This window comes from Nannospalax galili, unplaced genomic scaffold, assembly GCF_000622305.1.
Source record: "Nannospalax galili isolate Female #2095 unplaced genomic scaffold, S.galili_v1.0 scaffold253, whole genome shotgun sequence".
NCBI lineage: Eukaryota > Metazoa > Chordata > Mammalia > Rodentia > Spalacidae > Nannospalax > Nannospalax galili.
This window is the reverse complement of record NW_008335287.1, coordinates 1,316,441-1,335,977: the sequence shown is the minus strand read 5'-3', so window position 1 is coordinate 1,335,977 and position 19,537 is coordinate 1,316,441. Positions and strand designations below refer to the sequence as shown.

The 19,537-nt window shown below is 36.7% G+C and overlaps 1 protein-coding gene and 1 pseudogene across 1 annotated transcript in view; one reads left to right on the top strand and one right to left on the bottom strand.

Annotated features, from left to right (window-relative positions):
* Map4k5 (mitogen-activated protein kinase kinase kinase kinase 5) overlaps positions 1–19,537 on the bottom strand; it is a 138,104-nt gene that overhangs the window by 54,809 nt on the left and 63,758 nt on the right. Inside the window, exons 6-13 of the mRNA XM_008829845.3 lie at positions 18,577–18,632; positions 12,262–12,309; positions 12,131–12,173; positions 11,008–11,080; positions 6,570–6,701; positions 3,610–3,672; positions 1,002–1,083; positions 180–296 (exon numbers count right to left, since the gene is read on the bottom strand). Coding sequence (XP_008828067.1) covers positions 180–296; positions 1,002–1,083; positions 3,610–3,672; positions 6,570–6,701; positions 11,008–11,080; positions 12,131–12,173; positions 12,262–12,309; positions 18,577–18,632 — 614 coding nt within the window. The remainder of the gene's footprint in view (positions 1–179; positions 297–1,001; positions 1,084–3,609; positions 3,673–6,569; positions 6,702–11,007; positions 11,081–12,130; positions 12,174–12,261; positions 12,310–18,576; positions 18,633–19,537) is intronic.
* On the top strand, positions 7,440–7,540 carry LOC115069773 (annotated as a pseudogene).

Here is a 19,537-nt window from a genome sequence, read left to right as displayed (position 1 = left end):
CCGACTGCGGGGAGGGGAGGGGGGGGGATTTTGGGAAATACGGGGACGCGAGAGCTCAAATTTAGGTGTGGGCCCCCCGGGACAAGTGTTTAAAAAAAAAAAAAAAAAAAAAAAAAAAAAAGCTATAAAGCCATATTCAACATTTGTTTCCAAACATTAGGCTGCAAACACTTCCTTACCTCAAAGTCATCGTCATCTCCTTCAGTGTAATGTGCATGGTTGTCCGGATTGCTCACTTTGTCCAACAGCTCAACTGCTAGGGCCCGAGACAGACCTGACTGCCCAACGAAAGTATGCTATGTGAAAATCAAACAAAATAAAACTAATAAAACTTCATGAATGTGCCTTCACACCTGCAGCTAATAAAAAAATGTTCTTTGTTCCTTTTCAATCAGTAACTTGTAAGAAGAAGTAAGCATGGGGGGTTGGGGACAGATTAGAAATAATCAGTGACTCCATAATTACATATAACTGAAAATCATTTGTGATACAAAGTTAGAACATGAATCATTTCTCTCTGTAAAGTTATCTAATCTATATTACATTATAAAATTATAACTTCATTTGCATTCATTTAAATCAGTTAAATATCTTAGGTTGTTATGCTCATTAATTTCTCACATAAAATATTTTACACATACACATACATGCAAAGCACATTATAAATCCACATACGAAACTAAGAAAAGCAATCAATTTTAGATGGAACCATTTTTAAGAGTTTTCTCAAAGGCAGGGGACATCAAACTACAGTCCTAGGGCAAAATGTGGTATACTGCCTACTTTAGCAAGTAAAGTTTTGTTGGGTGTTAAAACTATACCCACTATACTATCTATGGCTAGTTTTTTGTTACAGTTGCAGAAGTAGTTGCAATAAGAATCAACAGTCCAGCAAACTAGAAATATTTAGAAGTAGTAATTTTGCTGACCCCTTGTATATTAAAAACATTATATCTAATTATTGCATAACTAAAGGAATCTCTGTAATTTCAACGACTTACCGTTAGAAGTCTTTCAGCAGTTGGTCTTTTTTTAGGGTTTTTAGTTAGTGCTATTTTGACAAAATTATGGAATGTTGATGACCTTTAAATAAAAATAGACAGGTACAAAAATATTTCGTTAATGTTAGTTTTTTTGGAACCATTAGAAAGGTTGAAACAGGATTTTTGCCCCCTTAGGCCTCTTAGTTCTACATAAGCCAAAAAAATTAAACCTCAAACATAGTGTATTCCTTGTGTGGATGTGATCAGTTTTGTCTCTTAATGTTATTAACAGTGATATACAACCTAAAAAAATTATACTAGGGGATAGAGAGATGGCTCAGCAGTTTAAGAGCACTGGCTGCTCTTGCAGAGGACTGGGGTTAGATTCCCAGCACTTACAAGTTCTTCTTTTCAGTACTACATCTAGAAGCCAAATGTCCTTTTCCTTTTTAAAAAATATTTATTATTTTTATGTGTATGCATGTATTGCCTGCATGTAGGTAAGTGCACCCGTGTTGTGCAATGCCCGCAGAGGTCAGAAGAGGCTGTCAGATCCCGTGGGACTGGAGTTATGGACAGCTGTTAGCTGCCATGTGGGTGCTGGGATTCGAACCCGGGTCTTCTGCAAGAACAAAAACCGGTGTTCTTAACCACTGAGCCATATCTCCAGCCCCATATGTCCTTCTCTTATTGACTAACTTATATAACATTTTAAACTTTCCTATACCCAAACAGCTGAATGGCATGGAGGATAGGGAGGGTAATATAAGAAACTATTTAAATTCTAAAAGGGCTACTGGAATTCTTGGAAAAAGCACAAAAAAAGTGAGGATTTTAGCAACCAAAAAGATTTTCCTGCTATCTGCATTGATGAAGCAGAGAAAGGGAGAAGAAAAATATTAAAAGAATCATAATCAATGATAAATGGTTTCTTTCTACCACTGCCAAGATTCCACTATGGGAGATAATGATTAAGAACCAAAGAAACTTTCCTTAGTAACTGCCACTGACAACCACTCAGCACTTTTCAGCAGAGAAATAAAAGTACTACATTTCCATTGGTGGCTTGTGATAGACATCATTAGAGAGAAACAGTATCTGAGACTGGTAATGACTGCTCTGGAATATGACAGTGATTTAGTATTGATACCCAATACTCATTTGTTCCTGGGTGAATATTAAGGCATTCTGGTCATAAAGCCCTTCTATTTCAAATAGCTAAGAATGCAGGGCAGCAAGAAGTAGTAAGTCAGTGTCAATACTAAAGAACATAGCCACTACAGATGATTTGCTTTTTACTCTTGCCATCATCTGAAGAATGACCTTGATCCTAAATGAAACTGTACCCAGATAGGTTACGACACATAAAGCAGATCAGCTTCTACTTGAGGGAGGAGCTACTAGAATCTGAAATAGAGCATGGACCACCTAATCAGAAAAATAGACACACACTTTGGAAACTCATGGACCATCAAGAAATTCATATATCTACATAAAGAACTGTATTTATGAATGTAGAAACTTTTATTTGCCTGATCTATTTAAAAATATATGTAGAAGATTATTACCAGAAAAAAATTTCCATTTTTTTTAACCATCTAATTGATGACACACTTATGAACTACAATGATAGAAAAAAGAAAAAGCCAGGTGTGGTGGCGCATACCTTTAGTTCCAGCACTTGGGAGGCAGAGGCAGGCGGATCTCTGTGAGTTCAAGGCCAGCCTGGTCTACATAGTAAGTTCCAGGTCAGCTGGGGCTGCAGCAAGACCCTGTCTCAAAAAAGACCCCCTCCTCCCAAAGAGAGAGAGAGAGAGAGAGAGAGAGAGAGAGAGAGAGAGAGAGAAAAGATTAGGAAAAGAATAAGCAATAATTCCTTTGAGCATTACGGAAGGAAGGAAGAACAAAACTAACAGATTGATTTTAAGTGTGAGAATATCTGGGAAACCTTTTCAAGTGCCACATTCCATAAAAGATAATATGTAATTAATAGATGTAAAAAAATACAAAAAATATAGGGCAGGGGTTGGACAGATGGCTCAGCGCTTAAGAGCACTGAGTGCTCTTGTAGAGGACCCAGGTTCAATTACCAGCACCCACATGATGGCGAACAACTGTCCACTAACTCCAGTCCCAGGGAATCTGATGCCCTCTTCTGACTTCCTCAGGCATTGCATGACATGGGTGTACTTACACACGTGCAGGCATTCATTCATTCATTCATTCATTCATTCATACACACACACACACACAAAATATAAACAATAAATAAAAACTTTAAAAAATACAGGGCAAAAAATGTAAATTTCCAAAATCTTCATGTATTCATTTCAAATCCCTTCCTTTATGATTTTTTTTTTCTTGGTGACATAATCTCTCTGTAGCCCTGGCTGGCTTGGAACTTGCTATGTAAACCAGGCTGGTCTTGAACACAGAGATGTACCTGCAATGGATTATAAAATCCACTGACTAGAAAATAAACCTAGATCCTTGTCACACCTTCACAGATAAAGAGCTGGGCAACACTGTGCAAGCTGCTTAATGTCTGTGAGCCTTAGTTTCATCATTTATGAAGTAAGGGACTGAACCTGTTAAATTCTATACAATTATATATTCTTTAACTCACCATTTTGTTTTATCCTTTAGTTTCGGAGGCTGAAAATTACTTTTTGACATTAAGAAGAGAGCCCTGAAATAAAAATTTCAGTTAAAGGACAATACTAAAATGCTTTTAATACTTTATCTAGCAGTCAGGTGAATGTTCTATAATGATTTTATCTAAAACATAGGAAGGCACTGAAAAACTGCTTTGGGCTAAGGGAATGAAATGTTTCAAAATACTTTGTTTTCTTATGACACTGGGGGTCAAACCTGGGCCTTGCACATTCTATGCTAGCACTTCTACCACTGAACTATTAACAAGCCCTTATTCACCTATATTAACTAATACATTTTAAGCATTGTTATGTAATTATATATTATTCTATAGCACAGCAATGGCATTAACATTAACATTACTTTAACATTAAGCCTAGCAACTAAAATTATTATAGCAAATTAAATTCATTTCCTGATCTGTTTCCTTTATATGAATAATAAATTCCCATATTGTCTCACTATACATATGTCAATGTACAAGAGGAATCTGTCCATGACTTCACCTTTTTTTCCTATGGCTGATGGAGTAGAAAAAAGAAGGTTTAAAGAATGCTGAAAATGCTATTTCAGTAAAAAATCCTGTATCTTTTTGTAGATTTTTTTGCTCAATTATTTTTAAAGTTCAATATTATGAGTGTTTTGTATGCACATATCTAAGTGTACCACATGTGTGCAATGCCCACAGAGGCCTGAGGGGGGTGTTGGGGTTCTCTGGAACTGGAGTTATGGATGGTTTTTATCTGCTATACGGGTGTTGAGAAATGAACCTGAGTCCTCTGCAGGGGCAGCCAGTGCTCTTAATTATTGTGGCATCTCTCCAGCCCCGCCCCCCCAAATTTCTTCTTTTTTTTTTTTTACTCTTTTTGAGGCAGGATCCCCCTGCAGCCCCAACTGATCTGAAACTATGTAGGCCAGGCTGGCCTTGAACTCACAGAGATCTACCTGCTTATGTCTCTGGAGAGCTGGAATTAAAGGCATGCACCACCATGCCTGGCCAAATTTCTTTTTCTTTTCTTATTATTTTATTTATTATTTTTATGTGATGTGTGTATTGCCTGCATGCAGGTAAGTGCACCTGTGTCATGCAATGCCCACAGAGAACAGAAGAGACTGTCGGATCCCCTGGAACTGGAGTTACAGACAGTTGTTAGCTCCCATGTGGGTGCTGGGATTTGAGCCTGGGTCTTCTGCAAGGATAGCCAGTGTTCTTAACTGCTGAGCCATCTCTCCAGCTCCCTGGCCAAATTTTTGACCTTTTATTGAATATATCAAAGGTATTTTTCTTTTCCTTTTTATATAAAAATTCATCTTTTAAAAAAAGCCTTTATCCAAATGCGAATTGTTACATTATTTCATCAGGTAATAAGACTATGTTCTGCTTTTTTTTTTTATTACTAATCAACTTTCCAGGTTCCTTTGCTTTATACATAATAGTTGCCTCAACTGCTAAATAATCTGTTTAATAATATACAAAGATGCTTAGATTATTTCCCCCTAGTTAATTGCAAATGGATACTTCTTAGCTTTTCTTTCCTTAAAAAAATTATTTTACATTTACTTATTTAGTGTCAGAAGGTCATGACAGAGAACTTGCAGGAGTCGGTTCTATTCTTCTGCCAGGTGGGTTTGGGATCAAACTCAGTTATTCAGGTAGTCAGGTTTCGTGGCTAGTATCCTTAACCTGCGGAGCAATCTTGCAGCCCCTGATTTTGTTGTTTTTTAAAAAAATAACTTAAGTCTAATTTCCTGAGTAGTGGAATCACTGAATATATGATGAACATTATGTAATTATGATTGCATAGACTGAGTTCTCTTCTAGCTTGGCTTATGTTCAGTGAGACACAATATTATTTTCTTAAAGGTCTGTACCTAAGTTTGCATTCTAGTTAACAGTAACTATCTTTTAGCTGGTAGACCTTTCATTTTCCAGGTGCTGCTTCAGTATCTGGCTCTTGCACACAAGCTATCTTTGCTTTTAGACTTTGAATAGTGCTCTGTATAGCACATGATAATCTGTGGTCAATCATATGTTGCTGACATTCTCCCCATCTTGGCGATTTGCATTATTACACTGTTTAAAGTTTTGTCCAATATATCTTTTCCTTCAAAATATCAAAAAACCTTTTCAAAAGCCTTCAATTTCTTTTCCTGGAACATATCATAAAACCTAAGTGACTTAATATTATACTAAACAGAGGTACTTCACTATCCCTAAAAGAGTAAAGGCTACTCAAATCAGAACAAAAGGAGCAAATGTATGCTCTACTACTTATAATTTCAAATTGATTAAAACAATTAAACAAGATGGAAGAATTAATATAAAGGCCCCCAAAGACTAGCTTAATGATAATTTAATAATAACCCTAGTATGATTATTAAGAGAAATTTTCTTGATGGGAACACTTCGAGCAGGACAGACAACTCATTCTGTTGTTTGGGGAAGCAGCTATACGAGTGGGAGTGTGTGTGTGTGTGTGTGTGTGTGCCTGCTTGTCTGTGCATGTGTGCACAGAGGGCAGAGGTTGATTTTGGCTGTCTTCCTCTATCATTCTCCACTTTAGTTTTTGAGACAGGTTCTCTCACTGAACCTGGAGCTCACTGTTTTGTTTAGACTGGCTAACAAGCACATTCTGAGGATGTGCCTGTCCCTATCACCCCAGCATAACAGGTACAGGTATGTGCTGCCATTGCTCAGCTTTCATGAGGGTGCTGGGGACACAAACCCAGGTCCTCATACTTGTGCGACAAGGACCCTAACCACTGAACCATCTATCCAGCCCCTGAGGTCTTATATGACATTACTGGAGAACCTTACAATACCTTTACTCTTTTGCTATACTAAAAAATTAGTTTGTAATTCCTGAGTTATTAGTACTTCACCTTCCCCAATGTATTTAATAACTGCGTAATTGTAAATAACGAGAACACCTCATTGGATGAAGATCAAACATAGGTGGCTGAAGCTCTCCAAGTTCAATTGCTGTTATTCCTACTGCCCAGATATCACAAAGTTGGTTGTAGCCACCATTTTTCTCCACTGCTGCAACTTCTGGGGCCATCCTAGAAGAAAGTAATGACTATAGCATTTTTTGTTCTTAAAGGTGATATAAAGTACTTTTTGACATGCTCAGAGAGAGAAAGAGGCTGAGAGGTATTTACTAGGAAAGAGGAGACCTTACCAGTAAAGATTTAAACAAATACCACATACACATACACAGAGACATATGCCACACAGTCTTCTAAAATTCATGCATTTCCTCCTCTGCCTACTCTAAGTTTTACTTTCGACTGTGTTAAGTGAATGTTAAAGAATACCTAAAGCCTTGTGAAGGTCAAAGAAAAGTTTCCAAAGGAGGTGAAAGAATGAATCAACAGGAAGTTGAGTATGGAGTTTCAGAGGAAACTTCAACAAATGCTGGGAGATAAGAAGAGCGCAGGGAACACCTGAGTGAGGGGACAGCGTGACTCAGTATGTGACATACACACTGGGATGGGGCAATGCACTGCTGGTTGCTGTTGATACAGTGCACAGAAACAGTAAGCATTCTCACTTATCCAAATGCATCATCAATTTTTAGTAATTAATTTTATTTTACAAAAATCTAAGTATGATTGCCCTTTCCTTTGCCTTTTTTTTTATTGGTCTATGGTGTCTGATGGGGGCATTATCCCCCATTATAGAGTAAGTCCATTTGCTTGTGTAGGATTAGGTTTCCATATGACTTTTTAACAGAGATCTGCCTGCCTCTGCCTCCCGAGTGCCGGGATTAAAGGCGTGCGCCACCACGCCCGTCTCCTGTGCCCTTTTAAGGTTGACATAGAAGAGTAAAGGCACTCTCCATAAAACCCAGAGAAGAGACTGTACATTTCCTCTTTGGCTCCTGTCTGGAGTCACAACTGCACATGGTAAAAAAAGTGTAAGCGTGATAGGAAATGAAAAAATATCCTTCACAACACAGGGCTTGGAGGGTCTAGAAAGTGTACAGAAAATGAACTGTCAATTTAGGGGCTGGATTATGAGGAACACATTATACAAGTAAGTTGTACTCATTATACAAGTAAGTTGAGATTTTCTTGTGAAAATGATGCGGACCCACTGAAAGATTTAATCATGGAGGCAAACTTAATGTAAAACTCATTCCTTTATCAAGTACAGTGTGAGGGATGAAGCCAGGCAGGCAGGTGGGTTAGAGAACAACATCAAAAAGAAGGTATGGTGACACACACCTGTAATTCCAGCCCTTAGGAGGCTGAGGCAGGAATACCCTGAGTTTAAGGGAAGCCTGATCTATATAGCAAGTCCTGTCCCAATACCTTGCCCCTGCTAAGAGCTCCCCAAATAAACACAAATAAGGGAAAAAAGATAAAGGATTTTGATATACAGTGATAACATCTAAAGTTTTAAGGTATAGGTGGCAATGTTTAGGGAAACTCTTATATTTCCTGTTTAAAGTTTATTAATTTACATTTATATTGAGTAGTCATAGGTTACAAATTGCTTTTACATGCACAAAAACACTGGAACCTACCTCAGTTGAGTTACACATTGTATCTCAACTTAAATGTGGAATACAGTACATAGGTACTAAAGTGAGGCTATAAAGTACGTATACTAACATTGTTTTAGCTTTCTTGTGGTGTTGGGGATTGAACCCTGCCTGAGCATGCCAGCCAAGTGCTCTGGCAATGAGTTATACTCCCAGTCCTTCCAAATGTGAACATTAAAAAGGCTAACATGTAAATGTATACACTGTATGTAAGTGCTATATACATAATAATGGGGGTAGAAAAAAAGAGAAGGAAATAATTGCCATTGAGCCAGATAACTGAGGCCAGTTTCAGACTGGAAAGAGGCTGAGCTGGTGCCCAGAAGCAGCAAATCAACTTCATGTCCTCTACTGGAATGAGATTGTGTGGCTAATTGGAATGCCAACCTGACTGACACTGTTGTTGTTCTTAGCTCAACAGGGAACAGTTTAGATTAACCTGTGTGGCACAGGTGAGGGAGTATGCCCCTCATAAAAGCAGACAAGAACTTAGGCACGGAAAAAGGTTATCAAAGAAGGACAGTCCACAGCTGAAGTAGCAGTATTTCACAGGGTATAATCAAGGTACAGAATTAGCTAATTTTGACCACAGGTGATGTTTACAACAGAAGATAATTATAGGAGTCTGAGGAAGGAAATCAGTACTGAGTTGAAAATTCTATAAGTAATCTAAGTTGTCTATGTATTTAACTTTTATTCAAAGGACATTTACCAGGGTCTTTTTTGGTATTAAAAGTGGTATTGCTCAATGAAGAGAATTTGAGATACAAGAAAAATATGGAAGCAAACAAGTTGTGATCTCAACCAAAGATAGCCAATATTTCACTTATTTTTCATCTATTTTTTAAAAACTTTTTTAAATTTTATTATTTTTATTTTATGTGTATGCGTGTATTGCCTGCATGTAGGTAAATGCACCCGTGTACTGCAATGCCCTTGGAGGTCAGAGGAGGCTGTCGGATCCCCTGGGACTGGAGTTATGGACAACTGTTAGCTGCCACGTGGGTGCTGGGATTCAAACCTGGGTCTTCTGCAAGAACAACCAGTGTTCTTAACCGCTGAGCCATCTCTCTAGCCCCTCATCCATACTTTTTACTTAGAGGTACAATACCTCTTATAGAATGAAACTCTATTCCATTTGCCAATTTTAATCCTGAGTTTTAGTTATGTCTATCTTGAGTCTAACTGCTAACCATTCATCTTTTACAGCATAATTTTTAATAATAGCACGATACTCCTTTGAATTGATATGTCTAATTCTCTTGGTTTATTCCAGCCACGTTTTCCCTCAATTTTTCATATTAAAATATTACTGCAAAGCTCTTTATGTATAAAAATGTGTATTCCTCTAAATTCCTACAAGTGGAAGCACTGACACTAATGAATATCAACACTGTTACAGGTTTTTAGAAACACTGTGAAATTATTTTTAAAAATTGTTTTACCAATTTTCACTTTCACTATCATATATTTAGTAATGGAATATTGATTCCAAATATTTTCCAGTTTGACAGAAAAGCGTATAATTTATTTGTGTTTATGTTCAACAAGGGAAACACTTATTTTATGGCTTCTTACATATGTTATTTTAAAAATTCCTTTGCTCAAAAGACATTCTTTTTAATGACACAAGAACTCATATATTAAACAGGTTTCCTTAGCTTGGTCTAATTAGCCAGTATTTCCTGTATTTTACTTGCCTTAAAAAAAATCAGCTGGTAGACATATAAACTTTAAATTTTTATGTGAATGATCAACCTTTTCCTTGAAAGTTTTATGTCCATAAAACTTCATCAATTCTTTTTTTTCCTTTCCCTCCCTTTTTTCTCCTCCCCACTTTCTCCTATCCCCTTTCTTTTTTGAGACAGAATTTCATGTATCTCAGTCTGGTCTGAAATTCACTTTTAGTTGAGATGAAATTGAATTTCTGATCCTGCCCTTTCCTTTCAAGTGCTGGTGTGTGTGCTACCATGCCCCAGCAATGTGGTACTGGAGATCCTGCATGCTGGAGAAACTCTCTACCAACTGAGTTATGTCTCTAGACCCTAACTCTTTAGTTTTATATCTAACTCTTTCCATATATATTTATTTTGGCATTACTTATTAAGTATAAAATTACTTTATTCTCAAAACAATAAATTATCCAAGCACTGTATATTAACAAACCTCACATTTAATACAAACTTTAAATGTCATCTGCTATAACATTCACTAAATTATTTTAAATATTAAGGAATTTTGATATTCCATACTTTACTTATTTATTATTATTTTTTGAGTCAGAGTCTCATAATGTAGCCCAGGTTGCCCTCATACTCAATCCTTTTTGCTTTAGCCTCCATCATGCTGAAAATATAGGCATATGACCCACCATGCTCAGCTCATACTGAAATAGAATGAGATCTTTTATTATATGTTAACTATTTTTCAATAATGAAAATCATATTTAGTCACCAGTAGGATACAGCATGAGTATGGGGATGGTGGAGATTAATGTAGGATGTACGGATTTCAACAATCAGAAGTATAGTCCTTGATAAGAACAGAAAATTGGAAGAGTTCCTGGAATTCTTTCTTTTAAAAATTTCAAACCTCTCAACACTGGAGCCCTGGGATAGAAATCAGCACTTCACCATGGGGAAAGCTGATCAATATAAAGAACCAAAGTTCCCAAACTCAATCAGAGTTAGGACAGCATCAAGCAGCATGCATGCAAGTCTTTTGGCCTTTAATGATCACTTATGTTATCAAGTATCAAGACTGAGTACAAACCATGAAGTAATGAACATCGACAAAGGGCAACTACAATAATGCCTTACCAATAAGGGGTGCCGATGAAAGACTTTCTCTTTGCAATGGTAGCTGTTATTTTTGCAGCCACACCAAAATCAGCTAGTGAAGAAAAAATAGAACAGAAAATTTTAGCTCTTTCTGATACAACGAGCATTTCTTTTTTCTTTCTTTTTTTTTTCTTTTTTTTTTTGTTTTGAGACAGGGTCTCCCTGTAGTCTTAGCTGGCTTGGAACTCACTATGTAGACCAGGCTGGTCTCCAACTTTTAGAGATCTGCCTGCTTCTGCTTCCCAAGTGCTGGGAAATAAAGGTGTGCTCCACCACTCCCACTACAATGAACATTTCTAAGTTTCATCCTTCCACATAACATTAATAATAATTTAGACATTAATGTCAAGAATATCTGGAAAAAACTGAACTCCTACCTCTCTTCTTGCTTAGTTTATAACATACTCATTAAAAGAAAATTTATTGGAATTTTACAAGAATGAAATTGTACTTTATAAGAGCAAAGCTAATAAAATTACTTTTATTACAAGCATACTGAAGTTAATTTGGGGGCAAAAAGGCAAAACTAAACACACAGGGAAAACATACTCCTTTAATCGATTTTTTAGTCTTTTTTCCTATGTATATAAATGTTTATATGTGTTGTTAAACAGTTATAAAATTAAGTATATATCTAGTTCATTTTTGTCATTTACTATACCATATTTTACTCACATATTCTTCATAAATATTAATAACTTTTAGAGTATTCCATGAATAAATTATAGGTTAGCAGTTTTTCTATTGCTAGGTCTGTATTTTTCTACCATAAATAATATGATTAATAGCTCTATAAATATGGCTTTTTCACCTCTAAGATTAAGTTAGAAGTTTGAAGGGTTGGGGATGCAGCTCAGTTAGTAGAGTGCTTGGAGAGATGCAGAAAGATCAGAAGTTCAAGGTCATTCTCTGCTACATAATGAGTTCTAGGCCAGCCTGGGGTACATGAGTAAAAAAAAAAAAAAAAAAAAAAAAAAAAAAAAAAATTAAGTTGAATAAAATTTAGTGAATAAATATGAAATTAAACCTATACAAAGTTAATTAGCACTTAACATTTTATTAAAGTTTCTGGTAAAAATTTTAAGAGCTTGAAATAACATACCCAATTTTACATCACCATGGTCTGTTAATAAGATATTTGCACCCTAAAACAAAAGTACAAATACTATTAGACTAACATCATAAAGTTTCTTCCAAAACAAAGGTCAATTTAAATATATTAGATGAACTTACTTTGATATCTCTATGCATTTTGCCTTTAGTATGCAAATAGGCAAGACCCTGAAGTTAAAAAACAATATGCATTAGCAAAACAGCAAATTGGACTCATAAAATGTCTACTTAAATTATACGGAATAAGAAAAAATTAGAAAAGTTTTATTTTTTTAAAAAATTTCTTGTTTTTCTGAGACAGGGTCTTCCTGTAGCTCCAGCTGGGATGGAACCCGCTAGGCCCTGAACTCAGAGAACCACCTGCCTCTGCCTCCTGAGGGCTGGGATCAAAGACAGTTACTGCTTAGTATGCTGTAAAGCTTTCTACCTCATTTTCTGACAAAACTATAAACAGCATTAACATCCCAAGATAATGAATACACTGATCATTCCCCTAAGTTTTCTTCTGTGGTGCTCCTTTATAGCTCTTCACTTCTTCCCCCCAAAACTGGTCTCTTGTCATTTTGCACTAGGTTTTCAAAGTCACCTGACTAGTCTCTGAGCTTTACATTTCCATAGCAATTCTAGAATCAGGCTGCCAGTGTCCTTGTTGCTTCCTTCCCACTCCTACCACCAGTCACATAGGGTTTCAGTAGGTAGCCTAGGCAGCCTTACCTCCTGAGTGCTGGGATTACAGTGCCTGGATTGGCTTGTCAATTTCTTTTAAAAAATAAAAGTCTGGTTGGAATTAACATCTTCACAGTACTATTCTTCTAATCCATGAAAACGGCATAGTTGTCCTTTTACTTAGGTCCTGAATTCCTCTCAGCAATTTTGTGGCTGTTAGTAGGCAGGTATTTATATACCTTCTGCTCTATATATATCCATAAGAATATCATATTCTTTGTTACTGTAAGTAGCATTCTCTTTAAATTTGAATTTCTAATTCTGTGGTTACTATGCAGAAATTCAACTGATTTTTGTGTAGCAATCTTGTAATATTCTGGCCTGATTAGTCTTAGTAGCTACTTTGTAGCTTCCTTTTCATTTTCTATATAGATGAGTATGTAGCCTTGTGATAGAAGAGTTTTGCATTCTATTCTCAAAACTAGAGTCCTTTTATTTTATTGTTTTTTTCCTTTTATAATATCTGAAACGTCTAGTACAAAGTTGGAGCTGACATGCTTGTCTTGTTGCATCTTGGGAGAAAAGCATCTAGCCAGTCTTCTACATAAGATTTAGTTGTGGGGTTTTCATAGAAGCTTTTCATTGAGTTTACCAAGTCCATTTCAAATGTATACTTGGACTTTTTTTTTTTTCTAAAGCTTGAGGACAACTTGTTAGAGTTTAAAAGGAAAATCCCAAGGCAGGCAAGCTGCAAATCTCACAGCTGCCTGGAGAAGAGTGGAGGAGATGAGCAGGGGGAATCAAATGGCAGGCTGGTGAAATGGTGAGAGGGTGGTAGAGCTCTAGAAAAAGAGCAAGGAAGCCGTAAGTGTTAGTTGGGGAATTAAAAAACCTACTTAGGCTCTGACCAGCATTTGAAAGAGAAAGACAGAAGCAAAGAAAAAGGAAAAGTTCAGCCTTTCTGAGTCAGAACTCAGAGGTGGACAGAACCAGCTCAACCCCATGCTGGCTCCTAGGGACTGCCTGCTCAGAATTTTAAAATTTTTGTTTTTTTAAAGGTTTACAAAGTAGCAGATTTCTTTACAGCTTTCCATACATCCTTAGTTTTGGTTAGGCCTTGTCCTCTACCCCTTCCTTTCCTTCATTTCCCCATCACATCTCCACATAAAGTTTCCATGTTATCTGCCCCACTTTTTCCTATCTATTATCCCTTTTCCCCAAAGCCATTCTCCTCTCATGGCTACCCTCCATGGCCACACAAACACACAGACATAAAAAAACAGAAGCCAGAAAACACATGTGAAGGACAACATGTGGCTGTCTTTCTGTATGCTCAGAATTGTTATCAGGATTGAACACTGAAGTGGTTTGAATGAGAATGTCCCCCATAGGCTCCAAGTGTTTGGACATTCTGTCCCCATGTGGTGGCACTGTTTAGGGAGGTCTTAGAAGATGTGGCCACAATGGAGGAAGCATGTCACTGGGGCCGGGTTTAAAGAGTTCTTAAGTCTTGCCAGGGGTCTCCAGTTGCTCTCTGCTTCCTATGTCTGTTTGAAGATGTGAGTGCTTAGCTTCTGCTCCTATTCCAGTCACCTCTGTTGCTGTACTTCCCCGTCACAATGGATTCTTGCTCCTTTGAAATTATAAGCTAAATAAACTCTTCCTTTTATAAGTTCCCTTGGTGTTTCTATCACAGCAACAGAAAAGTAACTAATACAATCACTGAATTTTGCTAAATGTTACTTTAGTTCATCATGTGGCTTTCTTTATAGTTTGTTTATAGTTAATTACCTGAAATGATTAGTGTTAAATGAACTCTACATTCTAGGATTAATTCTTTTTATACACCACACACGCACACACACACACACACACACGTTATTTGCTAACTTATTTTAATGTTTTTGTTTGTATACGGACTTTATGAATACAATTCTACCTTCTCTTCATTTACATGCTGTTATTATCACACATTTTACTTATACATGCTATAAACTCTACAACACACTAATTATCTTTGTTGTTAAATCTTTTAAATAGAAACTGGAACTTCATGGCATATTTCTTGTAGGATAGATCTGCTGGTAATTAGTCCTTTTATAACCTTTTATAACCCTGGAAATCATTTTATTATGGTTATATCCCTCACAAAAGCTCGTTTGTATGAACATCTCCTTTGGGACACTGGGCCTACCTAGCACAAGTAAGCTCCTGGGGCCAGGCCTTGAACCTGTGGTTCTGACCCTAGCTCTTTTCTTCCTGATCTGCCAAGATGTGAACAAGCCATGCTGTAAGCTCACACTGCCACCAACTGAGGGCTCTATTTCATCAGGCCTTTCTTGTTATGATGGATTGTATTCTCTGAAAATATGAACCCAAATAAATCCTTCCTTCTTTAAGTTGTTTTTGCCAATAATGAGAAGAGTCACTAACACACTTTGTCTTTGTTTTGAAAGATCTTATCTCCAGGTATTGACTTCGAGGTTGGCAAAATCCTTTCTACATTTAAACTTGAAGGGAAAGCAGATTTTGCCCGTTTCCTCATTTGCAATCTATCTGCCAACATCTATCTTGTTCTTTTGTACATGTTATCTTTTGTTCTAAGTGTTTCTAAGATTTTTCTCTTACCAAGTGAACAATTTGATGATGATGTGACTTAGTGTGGTTTTCCTCATGTTTCTGTACTTGAGAGTTTACTAAATGCTTTGGGTTGATGGGCTCAGTTTCTATGAATTCGGAATGTTTTGGCTTTTAATTTTTCAAATATTGCTTGCCTTTCCTTTTGTGTCTTCTTCTTTGGGAACACAAACCCATGAAACTGCCCTGCAACTTGATATAGGTGTATTTTTTGAGACAGAAGCTTACTATGTTGTGAAGACTGCTCTAGAATTCCCGAGTTCACATGATTATCTTGCTTCAGTTTCCTGAGTAGCTGGGACAAAAGATCACACCACTACATAGGGTTCTCTTAATTTTAAAAATTTTGTTTTTGTTTTATTTCGACGATATTTTCTACTGTCAATATAGGAATATTCATCCACACATACATATATTTTGGAAAAATCGACATAGCCATTCATTCCATCCTTTAATTGTGTTACATATGCTTTTCATCTGGAGAGTTGGATTTGGCCTTTAATATCTTCCATAGCTGTGCCCAACTGATTACATATCTCAATTATAAATCTTATAACTGTTACACTGTTCTAATCATCACAGCATTTTTATCAGCTGTGGTTTAACTTCTGCTATTTTTCTCCCTACTGTGCTTCTCTGCATGCTTGGTAATCTTTGGATGACCAATGTTATGAACTGTAGTTTTTGACTACTGTACCTTTCTTATATTAGAAATGCCCTATGCTCTGCAGTACTCTAGCTGCCTTGGTCTCCCTGCACTCAATGTCCTGTCCCGTACTGTGCTCCTGAAGGCCGTAAGCTGAAAAGAAAACTTTCCTTATTTGTTTCCTACCTTTCAAGACTTGTCTGTCATGACCCGGTTCTCCTTTCTTGAGAACACTGTTCTACATATTTTGCCTAGTTTCTTTGCCTGTTTTGGGTGGTATGGTGAATGCTACATTGTATTACTCCATTCTGGCCAAATGTGCTAGTCTGTTAGCTTGACAGAATTTTAAAATTGTAACAAATCTGGGAGGCCATTGCTTATGTAAAACTTCATGCCTTATCTGGGGAACTAGAACCATATAAGAGGCTAAAGTCATAGACCTGGGGTCAGAGTACAAATCCAATTCTTCTTTCTCTTTGGGTTAGTAACTCTATCCATTGCTTAAAGAAATAAAGAACTTCAGAAACTAAAATATAAAAAATAAAAAAATATTAATGCTTTGCTATGAATGCATGATTAGGTTTGTATTTTATTTTAGAATATTCGCTTTGTTATTTTTATTTTATGTGTATAAGTGTATTGCCTGCATGTTTGTAAGTGCACAGTGTCACAATGCCTGAGGAGGTCTGAAGAGGGTATCAGATCCCCTGGAACTGGAATTACAGACAGTTTCTAGCTGCTATTTGGGTGCTGGGATTTGAACCCAGGTCCTCTTCAGGAGCAGACAGCATTCTTAACCATTTAGCCATCTTTCCAGCCCCTGGTTTGTATTTTATTAAACACAATATATTTCTGTTATTAAATATGACAGAAAAAAATAGTATAAAATACTTATCTGGACACATGGATTAAAAGAAAAGTACATTGAAAATATTTAAGAAAAAAGCTGTTTCTCTAACTGCACATGCAGATTTTTTTCTCATCAGCCCTAAACAGCAGAATAGCTATGACTTACATAACATCTACATTGCACCAGTTATTATAAGGAACTTACAGATGATCTTAAGTACTCAGGAGGATGTGTGCAGATTATATGTAAATAAGACATCATTTTATATAAAGGACTTGAACATCTACAGATCTTGGTATTCTTGGAGATCCTGGAAATAACCTCTTATGAACACTAAAGCATGACTACACAGACACACAGAGACACAGACACAACAAAACACACAGATACACACGCATATGGGAGGGGGAGGGGGAGAGAGAAAGAGAGAGAGAGAGAGAGAGAGAGCGAGAGCGAGAGCGAGAGCGAGAGAGAGAGAGAGGGAGAGAGAGATTTACTTCTTTTTGTTGTTGTTGTTTTGGTCTTGTTGAGACAGGATCTCCCTGTAGCCCCAGCTGTCCTGGAACTCACTATATAGACCAGGCTGGCCTTGAACTCACAAGAGATCTGCCTGCCTCTGCCTCCCGAGTGCTGGGGTTAAAGGTGTGTGCCACCACGCCCGGCAATTCCATTTTAAGATTTGTAACAGTATGTTTCAGAGCACAGGGAAATGCACTCTTTAAAGTGACTAGAATTCTTTTTTTAAAATCCAATTTAGTTTCATTTAAAAATAATAACTACATATATAGACATCAATTTCACTTCTAAACTGCACAATCTAGGAAGTATATGGAAAGAAGTACCAATGAGGAAACGTCAGCTATAAGTGATGACACCCCCCCACTACTATATAATCTATACTCATTTAAATGCTTTAAAGTATATCAACAGTATTGTTAATACTAATTTTTGCAATGAGAACTGAAAAAAAATTATGAGAAATGCCATGGACCCTGGACTTTTAGTGAGGATATGCTTTAGTATACTTAAAGCTTTCATAGACTCTGAAGTAAAAACATATTTAATACAATAATAAGCAAACTTAGAAAAGGGAGTTCTGTTATCAAAGACCTGTATTAGCATCATACAGAACTTATAAATGGCAAAAGCCCTCATGTTCTGAAGAAGAGATTCCATTAACTACCTAAAACTTGAGGGGAAAGCTTACCAAGTTATTATAATTGAGAGTTCTAGAGATTCATTCACAAAAAAACCAATTCATTGGCATGGCTTTCCTTAGCCTGTTAGTAGTAACTCATGGTTGCCAAAGATATTACCACACATGATCAGCATCAAAGAAAAACACCAGTAGTCACATCTCAGTATCTGCTTAAATAAATTCTTGTAAATTATTCATGAAAAATTAGTTACCTTTACAGAATTAAAACATGAAAGCTTACAATGCTGTTGCAATGAAATGCTTCTTCTAATTATGTGGTTATTAAATAAATAATTAACTGGAAAAAACATGAAAGCTTAACAAGGAAATAATCTTCTTTCACCCCCTTGCTTTTGGGCAAACTACCATTTTATAGTTATTGTGATACTGCCTTTCTAATTGGAATTGCTTTTCTATCTACATAAGCAATTACGGTACCTGTAAGGTCTCTCTGCACACATAGGCTATTTGCAATTCAGATAATGGTCCAGTAACTGGAAAGAAAAGAGATCATGTTATAAGTGTGAACCTAACATTAAAAAGAACAAAACTAGTACATAACTTCTGTATGTATCATTAGATAACTTCTATTCTGACCTGAAGTACGTATTATTTTTGTAATTAAGAAACAAACAAAGCCGGGTGTGGTGGTGCATGCTTGTAGTCCCAGCACTTGGGAGGCAAGAGGCAGGCAGATCTCTGTGAATTCAAGGCCAGCCTGGTCTACAAAGTGAGTTCGAGGACAGCTGGGACGACAGGGAGACCTTGCTTCAAAAAGACAAAAACAAACAAACAAACAAAAAACAACACTGAGAATTTTAAAGTCTACTTTGAAAATAAGAGTTCTACTCCAAAAAAACTTTGGACAATGAAAATTTAGTGTCCATTATATGCAAAGCTTAGTCCTAAATACCACAGTGAGTTCCATAGAAATCACCTCATGCACATCCATAAATCTTGACAAATTTTCAGAAATAAAGCCAAGAAAGTGAATAAGCATGTGACAATTAAGTTCACAGAGATGTAGAACATATAGAACTGTAAAGAGAGGCTGCTGACACACTGAGTATGCTCTTTCCCAGAGGTGTCCTATAGGGTTCTTTGCATACCTCTCAGGGTAGGGAGGCTTGCTCCAGTACTTTCCCAAAGATCAAAAGTAACCAGAGTATTTCTGGAAAGCACATCTTTCTCTAATATCAAATATAAAACCCTTCTCATGCAAGTATCCAACCAGGGGCTTATGAAATACGCTGTTCAATACATTTGACAGAAAAATCTAGTCTGGAATCTGCTGACAGTGAAACTTAATGAAGAACTTATACGTAATCCTTGCATTAAAAAAACTTCACTGAATCTTCTATCACTGGCTGGCTGTATCTACTCAGGAACACAAAATTCT